Source organism: Phoca vitulina, unplaced genomic scaffold, assembly GCF_004348235.1.
Source record: "Phoca vitulina isolate PV1807 unplaced genomic scaffold, GSC_HSeal_1.0 scaffold2, whole genome shotgun sequence".
Taxonomy (NCBI): domain Eukaryota; kingdom Metazoa; phylum Chordata; class Mammalia; order Carnivora; family Phocidae; genus Phoca; species Phoca vitulina.
In genome coordinates this window covers 91,237,070-91,252,008 of record NW_022589705.1, presented here as the reverse complement: position 1 = coordinate 91,252,008, position 14,939 = coordinate 91,237,070, and the positions used below count along the sequence as shown (strand labels likewise).

At 54.9% G+C, this 14,939-nt stretch overlaps 2 protein-coding genes across 4 annotated transcripts in view; both read left to right on the top strand.

Annotated features, from left to right (window-relative positions):
- The window catches only part of PRDM2 (PR/SET domain 2), a 118,053-nt gene extending 107,406 nt beyond the window's left edge, over window positions 1-10,647 (top strand). For all 3 annotated transcript variants that reach the window (XM_032393312.1, XM_032393305.1, XM_032393321.1), the window contains 2 exons: window positions 3,991-4,134; window positions 8,792-10,647. In XM_032393312.1, the coding sequence (XP_032249203.1) occupies window positions 3,991-4,111 (121 nt within the window). In that variant the 3' untranslated portion in view covers window positions 4,112-4,134; window positions 8,792-10,647. The remainder of the gene's footprint in view (window positions 1-3,990; window positions 4,135-8,791) is intronic.
- Window positions 10,648-12,545: 1,898 nt separating this feature from the next.
- Window positions 12,546-14,939, top strand: part of KAZN (kazrin, periplakin interacting protein) — a 1,052,477-nt gene continuing 1,050,083 nt past the window's right edge. The window contains exon 1 of the mRNA XM_032393243.1: window positions 12,546-12,620. The gene's annotated coding sequence lies outside the window, so the exon portion shown is untranslated. The remainder of the gene's footprint in view (window positions 12,621-14,939) is intronic.

Below are 14,939 nucleotides of genomic sequence, written 5' to 3'. Positions count from 1 at the left end.
GGACTCTACTCAGCATGTCCTGGCAGCCTGGTGGGGGGCATGGAGACTCCTGCGGGGACCAGAGAGCCCCTGGCCTCCTCCCCTCCCTAGCCCTTTCCCCTCTCGGCCTCCCTTGACCCAACTCTCCTTGAGGGAGCTCTCTGGATCCTCCTCTCTCGGACTCACTTGGGGTTTGTCTCCGCCATGCCCTGGAGGCTACTGTTACCATGGTTACCAGCAGCTCTGGGCCCATGCTGAGCACCGCTGTGGTTCTCCTTCCTGGCCTCCTTGACCTTTGGCATGGCGGACTCTCCCTGGACGGGCTTGCCACTGCTCTCTCCGGGCTCCCTCACGTCACCACCTGCCCCTCCCCGTCCCATCCTGGGTCCCTCCCCTTGCTGAGCCATGCGGGCCACCCAGATGCTGACCAACCCCAGATTCATCCGTTCCATTTCAGCCACCCACTTGACCTCTCTCTCGGGTCGAATAAACACTTCAAATCTAATCCTTTTCAAGCCCTGAAGCCTCTTCTGCTATCTTCCCGTCTTGGCTAAAGGCAAACCATCCTGCTCTGGAGTCCGTCGAGACTGAGGGCTGCCAGGAAGAGGGCCATGCGTAGACATGCTGAAGGGAGCCCAGCACAGCTGGGCCAGCGAGGGGGTGGGGAGGTGGGGGGCCGGCCTCTGTGTGTTGAGGAACATGGTCACTGTCTTGGGAGCCCGGGATTGACGGTTGCAGACAGGGTGTGTCATGATCCAGTGTGCTTTTGGGGAAGGGGCAGGTTGGTCTTCCGTAGAACAGGTGGGAGAAGGGGCCGATTAAGGGGGGCAGCTCATGGGAGACCCGACTGGGCCCGTGGAGGGAGGGCACTGACCGCCCTCCTGCTCTGACCTGGTGTCATCACCACCGGGAGCATCCCACATGTGCTGAATTCTTGGAAGGCAAAGTGCCCTCACATCCCGGTCCCCGGGCTCTTCCCAGCCCAGCTCTGCCTCGGCAGGCCGGCAGAGGGGGCCTCTATTTACAGTTGAGGAGGCCAAGGTTCAGAGCCTAGGAGGCAGGGAGGGCCTTACCCTGGGCCACATAGCCAGCGAGGATGAGGATCGGGACTGACAGCCATGCCGCCGCTGCCTCGGGATGTGTCACGGCCCCTTGCGTCCCCACCGACTGCCCCCGTGCCAACACCTGCAGGTGGATACTCGAGTGCTGGCATGTCCTGTGCTGAGAGCTTCCTCTAAATTTAATCAGCACAACCACCCAGTGAAATTACTGCTCCTGTATCGCAGATGGTGAAACCAGAGCCCAGAGAGGCCCCTGACTTGCCAAGCTCACACAGCTAGGAACTTAGAATCAGGTCGTTGTGCATTAACCACTACTGTACTGAGAACGGGAGAAATATCTGGTTCTGCAGATGCTGTTTCTCAGCGCCTGACATCTCCGCCCCAGGGAACCACTGGGCTCTCAAGAGTTCTCTGACCACAGGAGGGGTTTCGTGGTCAGGAAGGAGACTGTCCTGCTGGACATCACTGCCCTAGTCCTAACAGGAGACACCTAGGTGGTGACCGGGTGTCTCCCCAGAAATGGTGGCGCACGGAGCTGAAAGGCCTGGGCTCTGCTCCCCCAGGAAAGTCTCCGAATCTGTCTGAGCCTCAGTGTCCTCATCTGTGAAATGGGTATAAAAAGTGCTTGTTCTCCCCACCTCCTGAGCTGCCGGGAGGGTCCAGAGATAAGCTTAGAAAGTACTTGGGAATTACAAGGGCTGTGTGCATGCCAGCTGCGGTTGCCCCAACTGGGCCAAGCCGTGTGCTGTGGGGTGGTGAGAGGAGCCTGCCTTTGGCGGCTTTGCCGCTGATCATAAGCTCTCGGACCACACGGATACCCAGGGCTGGGGAGAAAGCTCGCCCCCTAGTGGAAGTGGCTGTGGTTGCCGCGGCTGCAGGAGCCTGCGCGCAAGGGAGCAGAGAAACGCTGGACAGCTAGAGAGGGCCGGGAGGCCAGGGGGGTTACCTTTGTTTGGCTGATCTGGTTTTTGAGTGTTTAAAAGATGTGTGATGCTGGTAACAGAGAGGGAGACGTAGAAATTGACGATGCAGGGCCTGCCTGTCTTCAGAGCTGCGGCTCATCCGGCTGCACGCGCTCCATTAGAGACGTTTCTGCAGACGGGACGGTGTAGGGGGACTTGCAGTGTGCTGAGACTGCCCTTTCTTCCCCAGCAGGACAGGGGCATGCAAGTCCCAAGTTTCCAGGCAGCCTCACAGCGGGCTGTCCCTCCCACGGTCGGGTCGGCTGGCTGAGGGGCTGTGCTCACATTGGGGTCCCAGCCAGCCCCCAGGCCACCTCCTGGGCTTTGTGATTCTGGAACTTTGGTGGTCCATCTGGGGCGCAGGCTTGCCGCTGAGCATGGGGTTGTCTTTAGTTTTCCGCCTTGAATCTTGGCTCAGCTAGTAGAAGCCGCTGACCACAGACCTTGATCGCACAGCATTGGGAGGAATTCACACAAGGGCAGCCCCGCACCTTGGCCGAGAGCCAGGCCCTCACTTGTCTGTTTATATGTTTGTTTGTTTATATGTTCACTTACTTCATTTATCGAAATAGGTATTTTTCGATCGCTCCCTTTGCCAACTTTGACACTATTCCCGTTCTGGATCATTCTCTGTCATGGGGGCTGTCCTGGGCATTGTGGAATGTTTGGCGGCATTCCCTGACCCCATCCACTAGATGCCGTAGCAACATCCTCCCCTCCGTTGGGACCACCAAAAATGTCTCCAGACACTGCCAAGTGCTTGCCCTTGTTGAGAACCACTGATCTAAGCCCTGATGTGTCAGCTTCGAGACTGGCCCCATTCCCGTCTCTTGCTCCCTCAGACACAGTGGACTCTGAGCCAACACCTGATACAGGTGAGGTTCCCGTGAGTGTTCACCCTTCCCGCTTTCCTGCCCACCTCACCTTCCTCCTCTCCTGACCGGAGGGCCTGCTCACTTCCGTTCTTCTGTCTGGGGGACAGATCTGGGACCTGGGACAAGTTACTTAGCCTCCGGTGGCCTGTTTCCCATCTGTAAGTTAGGGCTCATATAATATCCGCCTTGGTAGGTGTACGTAGAGTAGGATAGTTGGTATGTGTAAATACTTAGCACATTTCCAGCATATGTGTTGTTCTCATTGAGCAGCTATTTATTTTTGTTGTGCTAAGATGGGGATGCATCAGTGAGTAGGACAAAAGCCCTGACCTTGGGATTTCACAGCCCGTGAGGGAGGCAGATACATTATCCCGCAGTTGTGATTCAGTGTAACAGGTGCTGTGGCAGGGAAGTACGAGGGGGCAGTGGGAGCCTGCAGGAGGGCTGCCCCATTCAGGAGTTAAAGAACGAAGGCTTCCTGGAGGAGGTGGATCCCAGCCAGGACCTGAAAGATGAGTCCGGGATAGCTGGGTGAAGGAATGGTCTAGGTTACCTATCTTTTAAACAATTCTTAAATGCTTTCCTGGAAAAAAAAATCTCATTTAATGGGCTCTGGTAGCAGAGAGGGCCAAATTGTGTCACAGGATCCGGGCTCACACCCCCTCAGAGATTCCTGAAGTGAAAGTGCTTGGTGCAGTGAGGCTGGGATAGCGGGCCGAGGGCAGAGCTCGTGGCCTGGAGGAGACCCACTGCAGGTGATGGATGTAATGTGGTACCAGAAACCTCCCCAGATGTTTCCGGGGGGGGGGCAGTGCCTGGGGACGCAGGTGGGAGCACAGAACAGCTGCTGTCTGCACGGCAGGGCTCCATTCCCAGCTCGCCTGTCCCTCTACGGGGGTCATCAGGACAGCCCTGCTCAGTGCAGTGTCGCAGAACCCGGCTGGGGGATGCTTCCGCTCGCCCTGTCCCTTGTAAGGGGAGGGAAGGTGGTGGGCAGAGCTCGGTGGAACTCACGTGGGTCGTTAAAGTCCACATCCCGTGGGCCCCAAGGTGCCGGCCGGGGCTCCGGGGGCGGGGTCCTGCTGATGGTGTGTGTTGTTCCTCTCCCAACAGCTACAGTCTCCGCCTGGCATCCCGGTGCCCTCCTCCAGCCGCCCCGTACGTCACCAGGCAGTGTAGGAATGTGAGGGCCACAGCGGCAGCCCAGTTCCAGGGACCCCTCTTCAAAGAGTAGATCCTTCGCCTGCTCCCTGACAGGTACGAGGAGGGTGGAGCGGCTTCTGGCCCTGTTCAGGTGGCTCTGGGGGTCGAGGAGCGCCGGGCTTGGGGCTTGGGGTGGGCTGGGAAGCAGGGAAGAGGGTGGGCATGATCACCTGGGTGCCGGGGGGAGCCACGGGGCCTTCCTGCAGGCACGTGTGGACCCCAGCTCTGCCACTTCCTGGCTATGGGACCTCCACAAGTTACTCAGTCTCTCTGAGCCTCAGTTTCCACATCGGTAACATGGGGATGACAGTGGTACCTACTTCACAGGTTGTGAGAATTACGAGTGTCACGTATGCAAAGCAGGTAGAAAGTGCCTGATGCACAGAAAGCACTAGCTTTTAGCTGCTACTAGCTGTGTTAGCACCAGCAATTAGCTGTGACTGTTGAATAAGAATAGCAGGAACAAACAGTATCCAGCACTTAATCGAGACCTTCAGAGGCTTTAAGCCCAGAAAACATTGTGTAGTCTTTATTCGCACAATGTGTTTGAAAGTGAAAGTGATAGTATTCTGCAAAATATAAAACTTAAATTTGGTTGAACCAGAAGTCTCTAGATTTTCTGATGGTAAAACCTGAATTCATTCATAGAAGCTGGACTTTCCCTCTTCAGGGGGGCTGGGCTTGGCCAGTGAACTCAAGCAGGCCTGGGCTTCTTTGTTGGTGACGTGGCATGTCTTCTGTCACTGTGTCCCTGAGACGACGATGGGAGGACCCCACATGCCAGTACATCGGGGCGCCAGTTAAAGATCCAGACCCCAAGGTGCAACTCACTAAACAAGCATCCTGGTGTGCAGGGCCTGGGAATCTGTATTAGCAGATGGCCCCGTGATTCTGGGACACCCCCAAGTGTGGGGATGCCTGCTTAATGGAGCCAGGGCTGTTCAGGATGAGAATGCAGTTGTTTCGGGCAAGAATGGGCTGACCTCTGAAACTTTGGGGTCTTCTATCTTGTATGTTCCTCCCTCCGCCTGCCCTGCTACCTGGAGGGCTCACTCACTTCTCCCTTCTTAAAGCTGCTGGAGGCTCTGGGCTCTGGGCTTTATTTCTCTGGGGATGGGGGAGGGGCGTGGAAACAGAATCCACTTTCCCCAGGGACTCTGTTGTCTTGAGCAGAACTCAGCCTGAGTCTCCAGAACAGGCTCATGAGAGGGCAGGTGCCCCTGAGCTGGGAATGCTGGGGAGCAGAGTTGAAATGTTTGCTAAGCGCGGAACTGGAAGGCCCAGGAGAGGAGATGCCGGGCTGGCGTCTTCCGGACAATGGGAGGCAGCACCAGGACAATTCTGGATCCGGGCATGGCCCAGGCCCCTCCCTGTGGTGGCCGCTGCCGTGTGGATGTCTGTGTTGATGGGCGCCAGGGTGTGGCTCCCAGGCCAGAGCAGGTGTCCTTTGCAGCCTGAGGGAGAGCCAGGCACACCTGGACTGATTGGGCCACAGTCTGGGCTGTGTCCGTTGGCCACCGTAGTCTCTGGTGGCGATGTGGTGTTTGCCAAGTATTGCTAATTCAGGCTCTGCCCCAGCGGCCAGGGCATGACCCTAGAAGGATAAGTTCTCTTCCCTGACTTCCAAACATGTGCAGCTTCCCAAGCAAGGTGCTCAGATGAGTAGAGGCCCAATGTAATATGTGTCTGTGACTGATTTTATATATATATGATTTAAAAAAACAACACCTTACTTATACTGTTTGTCTTAGCTCAGGCTGCGTAACAGAATACCACGGACTCTGGGGCTTAGACATTTATTTCTCACGGTTCTGGAGACTGGGCATCTGAGCATCTGAGGTCAGGGTGCCAGCATGGCTGGGTTCTGGTGAGGACCCTCTTCCTGCCTTACAGGGGCCACCTTCTTGCTGTGTCCTCAGTAGTGAAGAGAGGAGGCCCTGGTGTCTTTTGTGAGGTCACTAAACCTGTCATGGGGGCCCCACCCTCATCTAAACCTAATCACCTTCCAAAGGCCCCACCTCCAAATCCTATCACACTGGGGGTGAGGGCTTCCATATATGAATGGGGGGGGCAGTTCAGTCCATAGCAGTGTTGCACATGTTTCCAGAATGGTTTTTTAAGTGCTGTGACAAAGGATTTTAGCATGGGAAGGATGTGTGCATCAAAATCCCCATTTTACAGGGAGGGAAACTGAGACACAGGGGCAAGTGGCAGAACTTCAGGCAGAACTTGAGGCGTCTGACTCCCAGAATGGATGGTGGACTCTAAGGGGTCTGTGCTGCCCCCCCGAAATCATATGCAAAACCGTCTGTGCATATGGGGTCTGTTCTGAGGAAAGAGTGCTGGCCGCGGAGCACCCAGGCCCCAGGACTGCACCTTCCCTGCTGCGCTTGCCGGCTTACAGGCTCTGGCTGGTTTACCGACAGTCTGAACCCAGCGAGGAACTAGCCTCCTCTCCGCCGCTGACTCCTGGTGTCCCTCCCTTCTCTGGCTTTATGGCTGTCGTGGACAAAGCCCAGGGCTTTCTGTGCACCTTTCGGCATGAAACACGCCACCCCGTCTAGTCCCGTGAGAAACTGCCCCCACACGTCCTCGGTGCCTCTGTCTCTCTCCATTGCAAGAGGCCAGCACGCTTGGGCCCCGGGGTCTTTGAGGGGGCTGTCCAGGGAAGGGACTGGCATCTCTCACTCATCTGGCCACCTTCGTGGTCTTCCCCTCGGCTGCCGCTGCCCTTGGGGCAGGCTTCCCAACACTGGCCCTCTCCTGGGGTCCCAGGAGCAGGGTGAGTGGGGTGATAAGAGAACCCCCCTCTGACAGCCTCCGCTCGGCTCCAGCCCCAGTGGTCCAGCCCACAGCCCCTGCCGCTGGGGTCCCCACCCTGGAGGGCTGCCTCCGGCCTAGGGATTGGCAAGCTGCCTTCCTTTTGTGGATCCCACTCGATGACCCTCAGGTGACACAGCCCAGCCACACCAGGCTGAGGGTACGTAGGCCACTCCACAGCTGGCTCCTGTGTCCCCCGGCTCGTTCAGGGCACATACAGGCCTCCACTGGGAAGGGAGGCCCCCTCTCTTGAAGGCACCCTCGTATACTGCCCCATCAAGAGATTTCGGCGGGGGGGTTGGAATGGACCTAGTGTAGCGGTTAAGTGCGCATTTTCTGGAGGTGTCCCGGCTCCAGTAATCCTGGTAGGTACTTCACGTCTTTGTGTTTCAATTTGCCCGTCTGTGAAATGGGTTACTAGTAATGCCTGTCTTGTGGGTTATACCATAAGCCTGGCACAGGTTAGTATATGTAAAGCCCTTAGGAAAGGGCCTGGTATGTCGTAAGCCTGCTGTAAATCATCACATAGTGGTGTAGTAATAATAATAGTAGTCAGTGGTAGGAGTGGCAGTTATAGTAATGATGACCAGGTCCTCGCAGTGCGAGAACAGAGCGCCTGAACGTGGCCCAGCACGATGCCATGCTCAGCTTCAACCCCGTGCAGCAAGTCTTACTAGGTCCTGACTCTGGTGCCTGGCTCTGTGTCAAGTACTGTGGGGGGGTTTCTGTGGAGGAGGCATGCAGGCGAAGCCATTCCCCTGTAACAGAAAGCACTCACAGGCCCTGAAGTGGGCTTGACCTGGGTTCAAGTCCCATGACTGCCACTTGTCATCAGCCTGACCTTGTAAAAGTCACTTGTCCTCTTCGAGCCTCTCTTTTTTCTGTGCAAATGGGGATCTGGGGATCTGTGTCACCTGCCATGAGGGTCGCCGGAAGCATTAGAATGAAATCAGGTGGTAGCGTAGTTAAAATGGCAAAGCCTTTGGCAGGATTGATTGAAGCTGACATACGTGTCCCCTGGACCCAGCCGTTACACCACTAGGGAGACACTCGGCAGGAATGCGTGCACGTGCACACCAGAACCCACACGCGGGAGAGTTCGCATGTTGTATGTGCACACCCTACCACCCAGAGCTTCTGCTCGGCATAACTACGCACGCATGTGCACCATATGTGTCCTCCAGACATAGATAAGCGTGTCCTGGCAGCATGACTCATGGTGGCCCCAAATTGGAAACTGCCCACTTGTCCTTGGCAGTGGACCAGCCAGATGAAGGTGGCACGATCCTCCAGTAGACTCCCATAGCAAGGAGGTGGACGCAACTGCACGCACAGGCTTAGGAGGGATGAATCACAAAGGTGTCGTGCGGAAGGAGCCAGCCACAATTTACTTAAGTTAAAAATGGACAAAATCAATCTATGGTGATAGAGGTCAGAGTGTTATTCTGGGGGGTAAGGGTTAGTGGCGATCCTAGAAGGGAGCCTGGGCTAGGGGTGGAGGGGTCATGCGGGTGTGTTCACTGTGAACGTTCATCAAGCTGTGCTTTTCTTTGTATGTATGGTGTACTTCAATCTTTCATTTTTATATATATTAAGATTTTATTTGTCAGAGAGAGGGAGGGAGGGAGAGCACAAGCAGGGGAGCAGCAGGCAGAGGGAGAGGGAGAAGCAGGCTCCCTGCCAAGCAGGGAGCCTGATGCGGGGTTCGATCCCAGGACCCCGGGATCATGACCTGAGCCGAATGAAGGCTGACGCTTAACGACTGAGCCACCCAGGCATCCCCAGTCAGTCCTTTAACTGGAAAAATTAAGTGAGGTAATGCTTCAGCAGCCCGGGGTAGGCACTGAGTATGCGGCCACTCTTACCATTTTTCTTTTCTTTTTCTCCTCAGCACCTGAAGTGACCTGGAATCAGTGAAGCCAAAGGGACTGGCCTTCTGCCCTGCAGGGAGTACCGACCTATTCCACTTTTATGAGCCTGCGAGAGAAAGGGAGTGTGTATGCGTGTGTGCGTGTGTGTGTGTGTGTGTGTGTGTGTGTGTGTGTGGTCTTCAGATGAGGGTCCCAAACCCCAGGGAGGCAGGAAGGCAGCTGATTCCACACCATGGATGACACTTGGGTGCAGCCCCCGGGACCGAGTTCTGCAGCTCAGCCTTCCTGCTGGGGTGGGGCCTCTCCTACTATGCAATTTTTCAAGAGCTCCTTGATCCTGCTTTTTGCTTCTCGAGTTGTCTTTTGCCATGGCGGGGACTGTGGTCTGGCTCAGGGGTCGGCTCCCGTCCTGTCCGAGCAAGGCCGTCAGGAGGAGGCCAAGTTTCCCTTGTACCCACCCCACCTGCCCTAGCCTTCCACCATGTCTGGGAATCAGCGGCGTGTGGACGCGTCAGAGCCTCGCCGAGCGACCCCCTTGGCCTGCGCACTTCGAAAACCTCCCTTCTTTGCCTGAACTACTAGCTTGAGTCGTTTTCCAGATTTAACATTCTAGTCGGTCCATTTGGTGGGAGAAAGTCCTCATCCCCATTTGCAGATCCGGTTCCTCCCTTGGGAAAGGCAGGGGATGGGATGGCATGTGGGGGATGGGGAGGTCTCCCCGGTGCTGCTTTTGCCTCCCTTGGTGGGACCATCAACACCTTTAGCGGCTGACCTCCTCAGAGTAGCTGAAAAGGGAATCAACAATTGGGAAATGAAAAATAAATTGGAGGATTAAGAAGCACGGGGGGAGAAGAAGAGATTTCCAGAGGCCACCAGTCGCCTACCAGGGAATGACGGAGCCGGCTCCCGCTTTGTGTGGGAGCAGTCCATGTCTCGGAGAAACGGGTGAGCTGAGCTAGGAGTTGGGACCCAGTTCAGTGAGGGTCTTGGGTTTTGTGCCTTTGGGGCAGACCCCAGACACGGATGTCTGAGACCACTCTGGCGCTGTTTTCTCAGCTCTGTTTTCAGTCGTGATGTATCGAACCCACAGTGGAAGGAGAGCACTTGGAAGGACGTGAGTGGTCACACACAAAAAGGGACTTTTTTTTCAGGGCTACTATGGTTGATCTTGCAACTCTGTAAATATGTACGTAGACACTTTTAAAAGCACGTATTTATGTCCCTGACTGTAAATGCCCCCTTTTTAAAGTTTTATAACTTGTGTTATTTAATTAATCAGTCGACTGGCTGCAGTGTAGGGTCTGATGATGGTCCGGGAGGAAGGTCTCACGAGACCCTCACATGGGCAGAACAGTGCCGAACGCTGGCCTCCATTCACAGTTTTCCACTTGCCACCCAGCTCCAAACCATTGTTTGTTTTCAATTTCCATAAGCTGACATCCTTTTGCCCACTCCTAAAATCAACCCTCACAAGCATGAAAAGCTGTGGCTGTTCCTTATCCTAACGATACAATTTTGTCCCATAAATGTCAACACTCATGAACTATACCCCAGCCTCTCAGTTCTTGAGGGTTCCCCTTTTCAGCAGCAAGGAAGGCTCATGAATCCAAAGCTTTGAAAGTCGCCTTCAACTGATGGTGAATTCCAGAAAATGTTGTGGGGGGCTGGGGGACACTCATTTTTGCATGTACAAACGTGCCGGTCAGCCTTCGAACCTCTCAGACTAGCGGAAAGGGCTGTGAGTGTCCCGATCACGAAGACGGGTGTTTCCTGGTCAGTGGTAGTTTTCGGGCGTGGGTGTGGATCACGGAAGAGAATGGTTCTGTATCTGCCATGTGAAGAAAATTAACAATAAAAGTGTGAAGCGCGATTGTAAGGAACATGCCTGGGAGTGATCATTTTGGTTTCTGTGTTTTGTGTCCATTTTGCTGATTTCTGTGGGGAGGGGGTGGGTTGAGGTGGCCCCCGGAGGCCCCATTCTGGCAATGAGAGCAACGAGAGGTTTCGAGGAAGCTCACTGTGGAAATATCCTGCCTGGTGAGCAAGGTTACTCTGCCTTCAGATCACTCTCCCACCTGCCAGCCAGTAAGCTAAGCCATTTCCCTAAGGCTAGACAGGCCTCTGTGATTGTAAATATGTTCTTCTCTTTAAATAGCTTTATTGAGATTGCATTCACATACCGTACAGTTAACTCATGTAAGTAAGTGTTCAAATCAGTGTTTTGTGGGTTTTTTTGTATATTCAGAGTTGTGCAACCATCACTGCATTCAATTTTAGAACATCTTCAATCACCCCCCAAAGAAATCCCGTACCTATTAGCAATCACTCCCGGTTTCTCCCCTCCGTTGCCCTAGGCAGCCACAAGCCTACTCTCCCTCCCTGTAGGTTCGCCCTTCCTAGACATTTCACACAAATGGAATCACTCAGTATGTGATCGTTTACGACCAGCTGCTTTCACCGCGTATGTTTTCGAGGCGTGCTCAGGCTGCAGTGCTATCAGCACTTCATTCCTTTCTGTGGCCTAATATCCCGTTGTATGCATATATTTGTGCAACATTTGGGACATACTTCCACTTAAAGGGATCACTCATTGTTTATCTGGAATTCAGCTATAACAGGTATGCTGGACTTCAAGCCCAGGGCTGTCCTCCCAGGGACCATTTACGGGGAACTGCCATGTGCCAGATGCTCCCCGCACATTCCCTTCTCCTATCACGGCATCCCAGCAGGACAGGTACCTCAGCCACTTCACAGATGAAGAAACAGGCTCAGGCACCTTAAGCAATTTGGGGCCACACGGCTGGCAGATGGAGGCCAGGAACTGGACTCAGCCCTTTCGGGCCCAAAGTCCTGTATTTCCTTCTTGCCTCTCTCTGCTGCCTCTGCTGCTGGTTTCTCCAGCTCTCCAGCCACCTGCAGGTGGAAACATTACAACACAGGTCAGTCCCCAGCTGCCCAGAACAGAGCAGTCGGCTGCTGGATTTCTGCTCCACCCCAGATGAGCGGCCATATGAGAAGCATATGTTTAAAACTATGGGTTCAGTCCCAGTTCTGCCCCCTATTGGCTGGGTGACCTTGCTTGGGCTCCCACTGGCCTCAGCTTGGTTCCTTGTTTGTACAAGGGGATGATCACCCACCTTCCTGTATCCTAGCTACCACTGTGTTTGCTTAAAGTTGACTTACCCTCCTGGGGATCACCTGGCTGATTGTTAAAGGAGAGATCCTTGGCCTCCCCCCTCCCCCCCCCCCGCCCCCTAATCTGCTGCATCAGAAGCCCTGGGGGTGGGTGTGGGCCACCTGGCCGACAAGCTCTGCACGGCCCACTAACTTTAACGCCCGCCAAGGTCGTAGCGTGTCTGGAAACAAGCATCCAGGCCTCAGGCCGACCACTGAATCAGGGGCGCCCCAGGGGTTTGCATTAACCAGGTCTCCGGTGCTTGTTCTGAGCGTCAAGCTGTGCCTGGCGCTGGGTCGCCGCCGGGACTGGGGGGCGCGCCCCAGAGACGCACACACGCCAGGTGCTGGGCAGGTCCTTAAACCGGCCCGGGTGCCCCGCGGAGAGCCGGGGGAGCGCGGCGCTGGGGGCGGGTTAGGGCGCGGCGGCGCCGACTCCAGGGCTGGCCGCGTTCCGGTTGCCCGGGCAACCGCCACCAGGAGCGGGTGCTCCTCCTTCTGACGTCGTGTGCCAGGTCACGAGCAGCCTGACGCTGCGTCACGCCTACGTCACGCGCCTCCGGTCGGCGGGTCACGTGGGCATTTCACCGTTCACATCACCAGGGGCAGGGTGAGCGCAGTGCCCGCAGGTGGCTTGGGAGAGAGCCGGAGCGCGCTCACACCACGTTTCCTACAGTATGTTGTTATAATTGTTTTACATTAGTTGTTATTAATTGTTTTTAATCCCTCACTGTGCCTGATTTATAACGTAAGCTTTCTGTCTTAATAACCCGAGCTTTAGCCTCGTCTGTCCCTGTGGGGAAGTGCGCAGTCTCTACAGGGTCGGTGTCCCCGGAGGATAAGGGGACAACTGTGCGCACCACTTTCCAGAAACAAGGTTGGCGCCGGGGAGGCTGGGCCACCGTCCTGGGCACCTTGGTGGGAGCTAGTGGGGGTCCTCCCTTGGCCCCGGGGGTGAGCCGGCTGCTCCTCGTTAATGCTGATGGAGGTCAAGAGGAGCCTGGAGCTTACGGAGCCGCTTGGCGGGGAGATGGGTGGAGCAGGTCCCTGAGCTCCCTGCCCTGAAGTGGGTGGCTTGGCATCCGCCCCCGGCTCAGGTGTGAGCTGAAGGCGGGCTCTGCAGTGGGGTGTCCAGCTCCTGAGCCGCCAGGCCCCTGAGGGCGCAAGTTCTCCAGGCTAGGAGACTGGAAGCCTCAGGCTGCCCCACCAGCCTTGCCTTGCCGTGGCTCAGCTGGAGGAGACGTCTGCTCCAAGAGGGCCTCCTGGCCCAGGGTCTGCCCCTTCTTTACAAGAGGCTGGCCGGTGGGGCATGAAGCATCTCGTCCAGTGGGAAGTGGCTTCTGCCCCAGGGATGGAGCCTAAAGTAAGATTCTCACTTCTTATCTGCCCTCCCACTCCCACAGCAGGGTCAGATGAGGAGCAGGTTTGCTGGTAGGGGGAGGCAGGGGAAGGTCACTCCCTATCTTGTGACTTCCAGTTAGCTGACTTCCACGCAGGGCCTTGGGAAGGGGAAGGGGGCCATTGAGAGTCAGCACTTGCACGAAGCTAAGAGTGTGGGTGTCCTTGGATTTTGCCCCCTAAAGTTGCCTCATTTGTGTCTTCCTATCCCTGGTCTTGGCAGCCTGTGATGTTGTGTGTTTCTCTGGACTGTGTGCACATCTCTGAATCGATCATGTCACTATAAAAGTCCTCCGAGGATTTCCTGTGCACTTAGGATAAAACCCAACTCCTTTGTCTGGTTTAGAAGCCCCACTGGCCCCAGCCTCACCTTACACACCACCATCTTCCTCCTTGCTGTCTCTGATCCAGCCATACCAATTGTATTTTTGCTTCTGTCTTTTGCCACAGGGCCTTTGCACAAACTGATCCCTCTGCCTGCATTGAGTTTCTACCACAGGTCACATGGCTCTCAGCTTAAGTGTTGTCCCCTCAGCATCCTTCCCTGACCACTCAGTCTAATGTGGCCTCCCTGTCACCTGTCATTTGGCCTTGTTGATTTGATTCACTACGTGAGATTTTCTAGTTTCTCAACTTCTCTAGAATGTCAACCCCTTGGGAGCAGACAGACCTAATCTATCTATTCCTTTGTTGGCTATTGCATCCAGCACCCAGTAGGTCTTCAGGATTCACTGTGGGATGCATTGAAAGACATCCTGGGGGGAATGTGACCTCAGAGCAGGCCTCAATGAGTTGGGGATCAAATGCAGCTGTGTGAGATTGGCTGGTTCGAGGCTTCTGACCTGGGTGGAACGTTGGGCCCAATTTTCAACCGTGGCCTGCTTCTGTGTAGGAGTCTGTCTATGCAGACCGTTTTCATGGCCAGAGGGGGAAATAAGGTGGCTTTTATTTTATACCCTTTTTAAAAAAATGTATTTATTTAGTTTAGAGATGGAGAGAGAGTGAGTTGGGGGGAGGGGCAGAGGGAGAAGGAGAGAGAGAATCTCAAGCAAGCTCCCCACTGAGCACAGAGCCTGATGCGGGGCTCAATCCCAGGACCCTGAGATCATGACCTGAGCTGAAATCAAGAGTAGACACGCAACTGACTGAGCCACCCAGGTGGCTTTTATTTAAATGTCACTACTACAGAGGTAGGGTTGCCAGGTAAGACCCTGCACTTTTTTTTTTTTTTTAAGATTTTATTTATTTATTTGACAGCGAGAGAGGGAACACAAGTGGGGGGAGTGGGAGAGGGAGAAGCAGGCTTCCCGCGGAGCAGGGAGCCCGATGCGGGGCTCGATCCCAGGACCCCGGGATCATGACCCGAGCCGAAGCCAGACGCTTTTAACGACTGAGCCACCTAGGTGCCCCCAAGACCCCACACATTTGAATTTCAGATAAACAAGGACTGATTTTTTTTTTTTTTGGTAAGTATAAATATGTACCAAGTATTGCATGGGACATACTTCCACTAAAAAATGGTTTGTTGTGGGTCTGAAATGAAAATGCAACTGAGAATACTGTATTTTTACTTGCCAAATCTGGCAACCCTAGTCA